Raw genomic sequence first — 13059 nt, 5'->3', positions numbered from 1 at the left:
TATTTATAGTTTGGGATAGAATTTAAATGTAAGGGATATGGCATATGGAACTTGCCTTTGTGAAAAAAAAAAAATGTATCCGTTCTCTACTAAAGAAAAATAACTTTGCAGCTCCCTGCTCTATGTTTTTATTTTTTCTGGGTATATCATGGATCATTGCTCCCATAAGTAAGACTGGCCAAGTTTAACATCAGATCTTAAGTACCACAGAGCCTGAGTTCCTAATGATTCATGATGGTGATTATTAAATATTTATTAAAATAAGTATTCAGACTAGAAGAAACAACAAAAGTGAATAATCATGTGTCCCCTGAAGGCTGAGCTGTTGCAGTTCTTTGGGTAGCATTTGTGAGAATGGAAATCTTGAACAAAACTAGCCAGGAATATCTCTCCCACTTTTCTTGGATCCTTTGGCAATAGGCAGTCTCTAATGGTGGTGATAAGCATTTGTATACTCAGTTATTCGATAATTGATGGATACCAGGACTCTTGTCTTTTACAGTTTGGTTTGATTTCTTAATTCTTTGCACTTACCACAGTACTTTATACACAAAAAGTATTTAAATGTTTGCTGACTGACTACTAGCTAACTAGCATTAAGAGGGTTGCATTGAGTATTTTTATAATACAGTCACTTCTGCTATGACACAGCATATGCATTCCTAAAAATCACCATAACATACTATGCAATAAAAACTTCAGTATTTATGGGGAAAATGAGGCTAGGGGCACAACACTCAAATACTTCATCATTTTAAAAAGATAGGAACTTTATAAAAATGGTAGCAGTTTTATACGTATTAAATGGCTAAGAAAACTACAGTAAATAGTGATTGTGTCTATGGCCTTGCACTGTTATTCTCTCTGACCTCAGTTTCCACAGGGCCAGACTCGCAAATGTGACTGCTAGTAGAAAAATACACATTTTCAAGACAAATATTACAGGAGAATTGATTGTATATTAGACCTCTGTTAATGTCTTTGACTTCCTTGGAATATATGCTTAGTATAGACATTTTTTAATTCATTGTCCTAGATAGAAATTTCAATTTGAAAGAACAGTTCAGGTCCGTGTCAGAAATGCCGGATCTGCTCAGTATAGTTGATTTTACAGTCTTTTTGATGTCTGTTTGTATAAGATTTTATCAGGTTTTTATTTTTTAATTTTAGAAAACTATGAATACGAGATTAGTTCTGACAATTAATTGAGAGAAATTAATCACAAAGGGATATTTTTAATTTTCTAAGTTCTGCCTATAGCAATGACTTCATTAGTGTCTGACTTAAAAGTTGCTTTATTTTTTGTTTATTTCAGAGAATTTTGCTAATCGTCGGTCAATAAGCATGACACATAAGGTCAGATACTATGCTAAGAGCAGTATTCCAACTCCCCCACCATAACAAATAGGTACAACCAAAGCTGGAGAGAGTGGCCAGGGAGACTGTTATCAAGAGGGGAAACTAGGGCTCAGTGAGAGCCAGAAGATGAAAGGAGTGAGGGAGGAAAAGATTTAAGATGAAAGCAAATTTGTTACATATAGAGCATCTATTCCAGAGAACACAGTCGAAGAAGTGCAACATTGGAGGGGTGGGAGGGGGTTGAGGCAAGTGGGAATAAGGAAGTGGACAAGGGAGGATGAAGAACAGGTTTTGTATAAAGACAACAGGGTGTTCAGGATCACTGGGATCCTGGCAAGATATGACTAGGTGGAAGTTAGTTAATTTTTACTGAATGGGTTCAAAGAGTTTTTGCCAGAAGTAAGGATTTATCCTTACAGTATTAAAGAGTTTAGGCAAGGAGACCAATAGAAGGAGCTGAAGGAATTGTGTTTCTGCCCTGTCCTTGCAAGCAGGCCAGGCTAGGAGGCAGGTAGAGGGAGTAGGAAGAAATGGCATCTCCCAGGAAGGGTCCCTGTAGTTAGGAAAGGTCCCCTGCAGATGGAAAGAGACCAGTTAAAGGGACCAACACTTGATAGAATAGCATCTCTCGGATCCCCTTCTTCCAGGATAGTCCAAATCAGGAGACCTGAATGCTATGGGATGACATCTGTTTAAATCCCTTGTTGGTAGGAAGGGGCCAGGTCACCAGACCATCTTGTGACGTGACATCTCTTAAGGCAGGAAGAGTCCTCTGCATGCAGGAAGAGACTAGGTTGTTGACTAGCAACGATTATATGAAAATATTCTACCTTATTTTAAAAAAAACATTTTTCTTTTACCTTCTGTTGGTATTTATGTGTAGCTAATATCTTTACTGACTATATGAATGTATTATAATATTTAGAAAATATATCTATGTGTATATGTATATGAAATATGGTTACATATTTTTATGTATACACATATAATTTTTACTGTCTCAGTTTCCTCATCTATAAAATAGAGATAATAGCATCTACTTCCTCAGGTCATTGTGAGGATAAAATGAGATATTTGTGAAGTGCTTTGCAAGTCTTAAAGTCTATATAAATGCTGTCAGCATTATTAATAAAGTAAGCCATAGTGTCAAACTGGAAAAGAGACTAAGAACCAGATATGCAGGTAGGAATCATTTTTTAAATCTCTGAATTTTCTGTTTAGAAACTTTTAAACATGATCAACTTTATAAGCTACAATGAATGTGTGTTTATAGCTACCTCCCACTCTAAATGTATTGTCTTTGGGGAGAATGTAATAATACTATTAGTAAGCAAGAAGAGAAAGTAATAAGTGTTGTAATCTTATGAAATATCTCTTAGGCCATAAGACCTCATAAATTAAGCCTAATTAACTGAACATCTGCCCTTAGCAAACTCTTCAAAAAAAGTGCCATTTTATAGTCTAAAATTTTTTTTGTTTTAAATGTTCAAAGTATCTAGAAAAGCAAACTTTTTCTTCAAACACTTGGAAAGCATCAATTCATAAGAGTTAATGAAAAAAGCATTTATTATGTGCCAGCCGCCAGCATAAGCACTAGAAAGGTAGATACAAAAGCTGCCCTCAAGGAGCTCACATTCCAGGGGAGTAGTGAACTGGGAAGTCTTAGAGATGAGTACAACAGTAGAACAGTCAGTTGGTAAGTCCTTTCCAGAGGCAATAGTAATGTTGACTTGATTATTTGCAGTTCTTGGTGGAAGTGCAAAAGGGAGAAAAAGAGCTGGTTTAGAAAAATAAGGATCTGTGTTTCTCGTGGAGGTCAGAGCTGAGTGTCACAGCGTCTCTAAGGCATGATCTCTAGAGATGTAATCTGGAGGATTGAACAGCAGTAGCAGCAGCAAGACAAGGATATGGTCAGGAATTGTAACGATAATTCAGGTTTATGGGATTCTAAGATCTAGAACTGGAAAGGGTCACAGAGATAATCTGATCAAACTCTTGAATAAATGAGAAAACTGAGACTGAGAGGCTAAGTGACTTGCCCGAGCACACCCAGCTAAGTGGCAGTGCTAGGATTTAAGCTGAGTTTCTCTCATTCCAAATCCCCAGATCAGTTTTGGCTCTACAAATTTAATAATGCTTTCTTTAAAACAACCTTATGAGTTAGGGTACTACAAGTTCATTATATCCATTTTAGAGATGTGAAAACTAAAATTAAATGACTGTGGTCACACAGGTAGTAGGCGACTGAGCTGGAATTTGAACCCAGGTCTTCTTATAAAGTCTAGAAATACTGATATCCTAACATCATTTTAAACCAGTTTGTGATAGTAAGAATCTGAAAGTAATCTAACCAACTTTCTTCCAAGCTGGCTACCTGAACAGGCAGCAGACAGCCCAGTTTCTATAAAAACTACTCTAGCAAAAACCTTGAAGTTCATGTAAGACTGAGTAATGATCAAGAAATCCTATGAGAAATTACAGTAAGTGACTTATTTTACCCCAGAACTGCATAAAAGTCAGCTAGACTGCCGTAGCTAATCTCCTCTATCAAATTTTGCATCAACAATACTGGTAAAAAGGCAGAGCATATAAGATTGAGGGTCCAGAGGTAGCAAGAATGATGGTTTCCCCTGAGAAAGCCTCAGGGTAGGAACCTTGGAGGCCTTAGGAGTAGTTGCATTCAGGGACCAACAGCCAGTACATTGCCCACCAGCATGGTGTAACAGGGCTCACACTAAGACACTCCTGGTCCCATGGATTCTGGGGTCCCCAACAGTCTGTCCTGAGACTCCAGAGAAAGAACCCTGAATATAGTGTTCCCAACCTCAAAATTCATGGAGGGTTAATGCCAGGAAGCAGAGGAAAGTACCAGAACCCAGGGTAAGACCAAACAAGACTGACCACTGCACCCAAAAGCCCAGCAGGGGATGGAGCCTGACCCTGACACAAAGTCCCAGTTCAGGAGAGATGAGGAAATCAAAGAAAACACTGACCATTATCAAAATTATTGCAAATCTAGAGATCACCCAAAAAAAAGACTCAATAACTCTGCAACACATGTAAGCAGAAACCCAAAAGGAAAAAAAATTTTCCACAAGGACTACATGAAAGAAGAGATAAGAATTGGAAGGAAATATTTAGAAGAGGCAGTGGTAAACCTTGCCCAAGAAATGAACTCTCTAAAAATTAGAATAAATTAGACAGAAATCACTGACTACAGGAGAGAACAAGAAACATTAGAACAAAATCAAGATTGAAAAAAATAAAAGAAAATGTCAAATATTTAATATCAAAGCAAAATGACCTGGAAAACAGGTTGAGGGATAATTTTAAAATAACTGAACTCCCTGAAAACCATTTTTAAAAGGTCTGGACAATGTATTTCAAGAAATCATAAATAAAAACTTCCCAAGCCTATTAAAACCAGAGGACAAAATAAAGATAGAAAGAATCTACTGATTATCTCCTGAAAGGGATGCCAAAGGGAAAAATCCCAGAAATGTTGTAGGCAAAATACTTAGCTCCCAGGTCAAAGAAAAAATATTATAAACATCCAGAAAGAAGCAGTTCAAGTACCAAGGAACTGCAGTAAGGATAACACAAGACCAGGCAGTTACTACTAGAAATTAAAGAAGATTTAGAATATAATATTCCAAGAGGCAAAAGAGACAGTCTTACCACGAAGAATGACTTACCCTGCAAAGCTAAATATAGTCTTACAGAGTTAAAAATAGACTTTTAAATGTAATAGAGGCCTTTCAAGCTCTTTTGATGAAAAGACTAGAGTTAGTAAGAACTTTAAATTACAAAGGCAAGAAAAACCTAGAAAGATAAATTTATTTGAGCAATTCGAAGGAGCTATGTGATGATATAATGACAACATTCTCATGGGGGAGAAGAAACAGTATCTCTTCAGAACCATATCATATTCAAAGGTATTGAGGGAACTAAATAAGAAAAGCAGTGGTCATAAGAGTAGATTGGTTCTATTCAGGGGTTTGAAGAGGAAAAAGAAAAGGGAGGATAAGTAAGAGAAGAGAAGTACACTAGAGTAAAGAGGAAGAAAAGGGTTAGAAGTTGCTATTTTCTCATTGGAGCACACAAGAAGCAGGATAAGGAACACACACATGGAGGAAAAGCTGGGAGAAGTGGACCTGAGATCAACCTTAACTTTTATATGAAGGATTGAACTTTTATAAGAAGGATTGAACATATAGATACACACAAAATCTGGTGTAGCAATACATCAAAATCAGCAGAGAAATAAATGAGCATAGAAGAGAGAGGGATTAAGAGGGAAGATAAAATGAGGACACAAACAGTCACAGAAACAAACTAACTTCCTGATACTGAAACGGGTTTACAAAGAACCAGAATCTGAGAGGTGTGCCTTATGTTGCCCCTTTGATAATTGGGGAGTAGGTGAACAAATTGTGGTATATGAATGTAATAGAGTATTGGACTGTATAAGTTAACACAGTTAAGTAAGCAAAACCAGGAAAACAATTCATACAAGGATAGCAACAGTGTTAAGAAAAAGTATCTTTGAATGACTCTTAGAACTCTTAAATGGTGCAGTGACCATGAAGGGCCACTGAACTCCTGACAGAGACAGAATGGACACAAGGTACAGAGCCATAAACTTTTGGATTTGCTCAAATCCCCCAGCATTGTATGGGTAGCTATGTTTTTTTTGTTTAAAAGCATTCTTTTTGTTTTATTCTATTGTTAATTGGAAGGGAGGAAGTCAGGAGAAGGTACATGTTAGAAATAGTAATGCAAAAGAAATAATTTCATCTGGAATCCTTTTTTTGTGTTATGTGTGTATGAAAATGCTCCTCTGTTGGTATTTAAGTTTAGGAACATTTTTTTTAAAAAATAAAATAAACTATAGGAAGAATTTGCCATTTTGTCAGCCCAGGAAATTCCCTTCACCTACAGTCTTGTGACTTAGTAAACAAATCCCTGAGCACATAAAACATAAAGACATAAAGAGGTTGTGGCTTGCCCAGGCTCACACAGCTAATACGTATAAGAGATGGGATTTGAATCCTGGTTTTCCAGACTCCAAGCCCAGCACATGGATACAGATCAAACTGTATTCCTCTAAAATATGTGTTCTCTAATTCTAGCCTTTTCAATATGAATTTTTGAATTACTTAGGTTTTACTTTTGAATTACTTTGATTTTATTAAATTTACTAAATTTGGACCATTTTGAAGGTGACAAATGGCATTGTCCATTTTTTAAAGTGTTGAATATGGTACATGATGTTTGCTTATGTGCCAGTAACACACACACACACACACACACACACACACACCAGTTTCCTCTCCCTCTTAAAAGCCAACCCCATTATCATTCCAGCTAAACCATTTTAGTTTAGTCTCTTGAACAGAGGAGCCCTGAAAAGTCTAGTTTAGTCTAATTCCTAGGTTGATTCTATAAGAAACTGGTTGAATCATTAACCTATAAAATCAGGTTCACTCCACTTCTATACCAGGAATGAAAAAATTGTTAGTCTGTTTAACAAGGTGAGTTTGGTGTTTCTAAGCACACATTTCTTTTTCTTTTTTTTGGGGGGGGGGGGGGGGGGGTTACTGTACTGTATACATTGTTGTAATTCTGACAACTTTTCTTCAAATCCCCAGGGCTGGAATGAAGGTTACTCAATTAACCTCAGACATTGGCTTTGAATCTGTTTCCTGATCTTTCTTGGGAATTAGATGCCTAGATCATGAAATCAAAGAAGTTTGGAGTTGGGTAGAACCAAGGAGAACATGTTCTCATAAGTAGGGTATGTTAGATTAGATTAATACTTGAGGGTTTTTTTTATAGTAATGAAAAATAAGAATTTGACTTAGAGGAAAATAGGATAGAATTAGGTGGTTTTGCAAGGTCCAAAAAAAGCAAATAATGGTCTTGTATAGATCTAGTCTTAGAAGCCCTGTAGGGAAGAGTTAATCAGGGTGTTGTATTTTAGCAGACATTTTTCCTAAGATAGATGTCGCTTAAGGAAAAAATATATACCCAGCTGAATGAAATAAAAAAATTATTAAGTATTTAGTATATTCCAGACATTTTAATAAATGCTAGAGAATTACCAGCAAGCAAGAGAGTCTTAGCCTTCAAGACACTTACATTGTAGTAGGAGAAAGACAACATGTAAAGGGGAGTGTTTTGGATAGAGGAAGAATTCAAAATATTGATTGGAATGATAGGGCAATCTGTTGCTAGGAATGGTAATATTAATTTTATTGCTTTCAAAGCTAGAGTTGAAAACAGGAAGGAAATGTTCTTAATAACATGATCTAGAGATGGCCAAGAAGTGGCTGAGACTAGGTGAAATGTGACCAGTCAGAACCCAGAGTCACAGAGGGGGTGGGATCTTTAGTTTTGGGCATTTTTATAGTTATTGTTTCAATAAGAGAGAGTGTTATCAACCATCTTTTCCTAGTAAAGACTTAGAGATTAAATGAGTTGTCCACTGTCACAAAATGAGTCAATTTTTAGCCCATTTTCAATTTGCTTTTTTAACTTCCCAATTTAATTATCAATGCATAAAACTCTGAACTTGAAACAGAAAGAACAGTGGTAATAGTCACAATTTCAGAATTGGGGAAACTGGAATTTGAAAATATATATTAAATATTTGTCTTAGTAAACAGAAGAGAAGCCAGTGAGTAGGCATATGCCCTTAAACCAGGGAAGCTGAGTGTTGGTTAGATCTCTTGAACTTGGTAGTTCTGAACTACAGTGGGCTGAACCAGTCAGATGCTACACTAAATATACCATCTATGTGATAAGCTCCTTGTGTTGGAAATGGAGCCAATGAAAGCTTCTATGCTGATCAGTAGTAAGATCAGATCCAGTAACATGTCTGCACTTCCAGCCTGGACAATATGGGGAAAATCAATCTTTTTAAAATGAAAAAAAAAATGTACTGAAAAGGAAAATGTGCTGCTTTTTGCTTACTTTCTTGTGGTACTTTAATGACCCCTCTCTCTTTTCTTTCAGTCCACCTGGAAGGCTCTTGTGGTAACAGGACATTTGATTGCAGAGATGTAGTATTTGTTGTTGGAGAAGGTGAAGACCATGACATTCCCATAGGAATTGACAAGGCCCTAGAGAAAATGCAGAGAGAAGAGCATTGTGTTTTGTATCTTGGACCACGGTAAGTAACATGCCTGACCACAATATACAGTAAGATCATCTGAAATATAAAAACATACTCATTCTCTTGAACTTGGGGTTATTCTCAACTTAAATTGATATTAATTGTTAAAACAATTTAAGATTACTGGAAACCTTGGAGTCAGATTAATAAGTTTGATATCTTCATACTAGTTGCAAGTTCTGAGCTCATTTAATGAGAGTAACAATGTGATACGTAAAGAGAAAGAGTATTGAACTTGGATTCGAGAGAGATTTGGGTTTGAATCCTATCTCTGACATATGTGTGAATATACAAATCACTTAATCTTTCTATGCTTCAGTTTCCTCATCAGTAAAATGAGGATGTTAATACCTGTTGTTTATATCTATAAAGGCTATTGTGAGGATCAAATGAGATGGCATGCATAAAACATTTTGGAAGCCTCATAGTGTTATATAAATGTAAACTATTGTTATTAATAATAATTTTCTGGCTTGTTTGCTTGTTTTCATAGGCAGGCCTAACAGAATAGGGTATCTTTTTTCTTTCTTCCATATAGCTATTGGCAGAAGAACCTGGAATAGGCTGCCGTTGATTCCACTCATCTAGCATCCGTCATTTTTTTCCTCCTTTCTCTAAATATAGTACAGTGGTGGTGGGATAAGGGGCCCATAGTTGATTTACTACCCTCTTGAACGTGTGCCACCCGTTCTAATATTGGGCCTCTGTAAGAAAGTATGTACTTCCTGTATCTAAAGGCAGCAACCAGGAGATGACTCATTTTTGCCTACATTTTTCCCATCACGAGTTGATCCATTAGCACTTCTAAGCTTAAAACTATTGGAGACCAACAGAGTCTCTTAGGAAAACGGTTTTTGTATCTTATTACTCTTTGTCATTTTAGTAACAGTGATCATAGATGCCACTAGTCTAGCTTGAGAAATTTTTCTCAATTTATATGGTAACCTCCTCCAAGTAGAGACTATTGACATTACAGTGACATGACTGTGGAGCTACATAATGAGATATATTGTGAAGAGGATCTAGAGTTGAATAGAAATAACAGCATTAGGCAGTTTTATATAACTTTATAGGAAATGTGCTTTGTAGGAGGGTTTGTTTCTATGTTTGTTGGGAAATGTCTGTTGTGTTAAAATGTGTCAGTCCAAATAAATAAAGAAGATAGAAATCTCCAAAGCTTGCAGCTTTAATTATTTGTAGTATCTGTGATTCCCATTAAAAAAAAAACTTGAAGAAATACAAGGACATATTTCCCTTTCTGAAATATGAGCCATGTTTTTATTGATCTAGTTGGAAGTGATACTCTTTGAAAGCTACACTTTCTTGTAAATAATGACTTTTAAAATATCTTTGCCAAATACCAGTCCAGCTGTAACAATGGTTCTGTTTTGCTCTAGCATCCCTTTGATAAAACTCATAAAAGTGTTATCTCACAAGGAGGGCTATTCTTTGTTAAAGAAAAGGTAAATGCCACTGCAATGAAAAGAATACAACAGCATTTAAAATCATATTGAGTAAACTCTCTCAAGTAGTAAAGGGTAATGCATTCCTTCTGAATGTGAAGGTGAACAGTAACTCATCCAGTTTCTGAAAACTGCAAAGGGAATAGTTGGTGTCAACATCTGGTTTGTCTCTGATGTATGTAGCTTGCAAATTAATGATAATTCTTTATTAGGGTGATGCTTTAGAAGGATGAACAAAGTACCCAAAAGTGCATTGATTCCTTTAAAGTTTGAGTTTCTGTTCTCCGTTTCAGATATGGCTTTGGAGAGGCTGGGAAACCTGAATTTGGCATTGAGCCTAATGCTGAACTTGTATATGAAGTTATTCTTAAGAGCTTCGAAAAGGTGAGAAGATAAAGACTTCAAAAGTGATAGAATTCCTTCCCTCTACTTCTCCCAAGCAGTAGTTTATGTTAGTAGGTAGATGTCTGTGTTTGTGTGCCTTATGTTTGTTACTTTGGAGTTGGTAGTTTGACTTTTGCACATCAATAACAGTGCAACGTAGCTAAAATACCAGCTGAGGCCCTCACTACTCTTGTTTTGTTGGTGTGTGTCAGCTTATTTCACTGGTTTTGGGTGAAATCCAAGACTTGTTCCTTTATTTGTTCCTAGTCTTGCTCTTTTTGTACTTTTTTTCTGGGTTTAGGACAAAAAGGTTCATGCTCTGCCAAGCACTTCCATAGGGGAGGGCACTTTTTCAGTTCTGAACGAATTGTACCCTTTGCAGGAGTCTTGAGATGAGGCCTATAGTAAAGAGCTCCGCACTGTTAGCTAACGTGCAAGGCGGTACAAATTACCATGTTCTACGCCAACAGAGACTGATAAGCCTTCTCACTATGGAGACTTTTTATTTCATCTGCTCAACTGAGAAAGAAAATAGAGGATTTTTTATAACTTAACATGAACCCTAAAAGTTTTATATTTACTCAGACCTAGTTTTCTGGCTACCTTGGGACTCCCAAAAAGCAGTATAATTAGACAAGTATAAGACCTATGACTACTAGAGGGAACATCAGAAATAGTTTTGTCTTAATTATTCTCTAATGATCAGTGATCAATGAAATCAGAGCTTTCTTGGCTCTCTCAAGGAAAACAATCTGGTAGTCTTCTCACTCTCCACCCTTCTAGGCCTCTGTGCAGCAATTTTATACTATTGGCCACACTTCACCATCCATGTTCCCCCTGTTAGTTAACCTTGGGTAAACCAATGACCATTCTAATCCCATACTCTCATACTTTCAGCCTACTTAACCAATTACTTTACTCAAAGATCCCAAAAAATAGATCTGAAAGTGAAGGTAGCAGATAATATCTTGCTCCACTAATCACTATCTTGAAACTCCTAAAAATGAGGGAAAAATCTATAACAGAAATTGGGTTGGTCTTATACAAAAAGGGAAAGCTGGGAAGCCATCTTTGGAATTGACACATAGTTGCAATATTGGGGAATCACTAGACTATCACCCATATCTCACCCCCACTTCTGGCCCATTGTAAAGAATATCCTTTAATAGATCTCCCTTGGGCATAAGTCTTTTGCATTTTTCCCTTTCTGGAGTAGACACTTGGATTGTCACAAAAACATTCATTTGGAGAGACATTTACTGTTAAATGATGGAATTACAATGGATGGGAGAAATTGATCAAGAATTCTCTTTCTTTGAACTCTTTGAGCTCAAGAACAATTTGAGCTCAGTTGCTGTAGTGAGAGGCCCTGATTTATCCTGTCATCATCTATATCACACCCTTTAATTATGGGTGTGCCGTGTACTGCAGGGCTCTTCTTATAGGTTTTATAGGAACATCCCTTCTCACACTCTAAGGTCCATCAAAACTCACTTTCTTTCTACTCTTCACACATAGAAGAGTGCTGTATCTCTTTTCTCTTTACTTTTTACTGGCCTCTCCCCATGCATAGAATGTACTCACATCTACTGCATAGAATTCCTTACTTCTGCCAAGACTCAGTGCAAGGATCACTTTCTTTCTATACAAAGCCTGTCCTATTTGCCTCCAAATGCTATTGACTTCCTTCCCTAAACTTCTATTAATTTTATATTTATTTAGTATGTTTGAATAAGCTCCTTGTCTTTGTATCCTTAGCACCTAGCATATAACTGGCTTGTTGATTCATTCATTGATTAACCACAGAGAGTTAATTCTTCCAATAGTGTTGTAAACATTAGCCAGATGTTGTAGAATTTCAGCAGTGGAGATCAAATTTAAGCTACATTTTTTTAAAATCTGTATTATTCTTTAAAGGTTTCTGTTGATTAAGGCTATAGTATAACCTCAGGGTTATACTATTCTCTGTGGTATCTAATTACTATTACAAATGTTGTCTACAGGCCAAAGAATCCTGGGAGATGGACACCAAAGAAAAACTTGAACAGGCTGCTATTGTCAAAGAGAAGGGAACAGTGTACTTCAAGGTGTGTGAATCAAAGTGTTTTTTCTCCAAAGTATCTGTTTTGAGGTAACTCTGTAATTTTTTCTCGTATTTACTGGCTTTCATAATTAAATTGAAATGAAAGAACTTTCATCACTTCCCTATTCCATTATCCTCAATAAGAGGTGATAAATAAGAATGGAGAAAGAAGATCTGAAAATAATCCAAGTTTTCTTTTCAGCCACTTTTAAAAATAAGTAAATAACAAGAATGTAAAGCAAACAGCAAACTTTGCTAGTAGAGATTTGCTCTCCCTTCTCCTTTATGCCTTTTTACCATGCCAGGCAAAGAAGAGAAAAAACTCTCTAAGTTAAAAAGAGAAAGCTGACAGAAGGTAAATGTGAATGTCTATTAGTACAAATCATCTCTTTTCTCCCTTTCTTTGAGGGTATCAAAAGTTTCTGAGAGACATAGCATATGTTATTGTGTTAAAGTCATTAGTTTGCTTCTGAAATCTCCTATTTTCTCAGTATGTTATTTTACTAAAGGAGATAATAAATCCCGAAGCTACCAAGATATAGTGAAATAATATGTAACTCAGATACTTTTCCCCAGAAAAAATTATTCTCCTT

At 36.3% G+C, this 13059-nt stretch overlaps 1 protein-coding gene across 10 annotated transcripts in view; it reads left to right on the top strand.

Moving 5' to 3' along the window:
* The window catches only part of FKBP5 (FKBP prolyl isomerase 5), a 169063-nt gene that overhangs the window by 137543 nt on the left and 18461 nt on the right, over window positions 1-13059 (top strand). For all 10 annotated transcript variants that reach the window (XM_069073524.1, XM_069073523.1, XM_069073520.1 and 7 more), the window contains exons 7-9: window positions 8377-8533; window positions 10293-10383; window positions 12387-12470. In XM_069073524.1, coding sequence (XP_068929625.1) covers window positions 8377-8533; window positions 10293-10383; window positions 12387-12470 — 332 coding nt within the window. The remainder of the gene's footprint in view (window positions 1-8376; window positions 8534-10292; window positions 10384-12386; window positions 12471-13059) is intronic.

The sequence above is a fragment of the Petaurus breviceps genome, unplaced genomic scaffold, assembly GCF_028583685.1.
Source record: "Petaurus breviceps papuanus isolate PSGF00001 unplaced genomic scaffold, PetGlider_PUasm1.0 90865, whole genome shotgun sequence".
Classification (NCBI taxonomy): Eukaryota; Metazoa; Chordata; class Mammalia; order Diprotodontia; family Petauridae; genus Petaurus; species Petaurus breviceps.
Note: the sequence above shows the minus strand (reverse complement) of the source record. Positions and strands in the feature narration are given on the sequence as shown.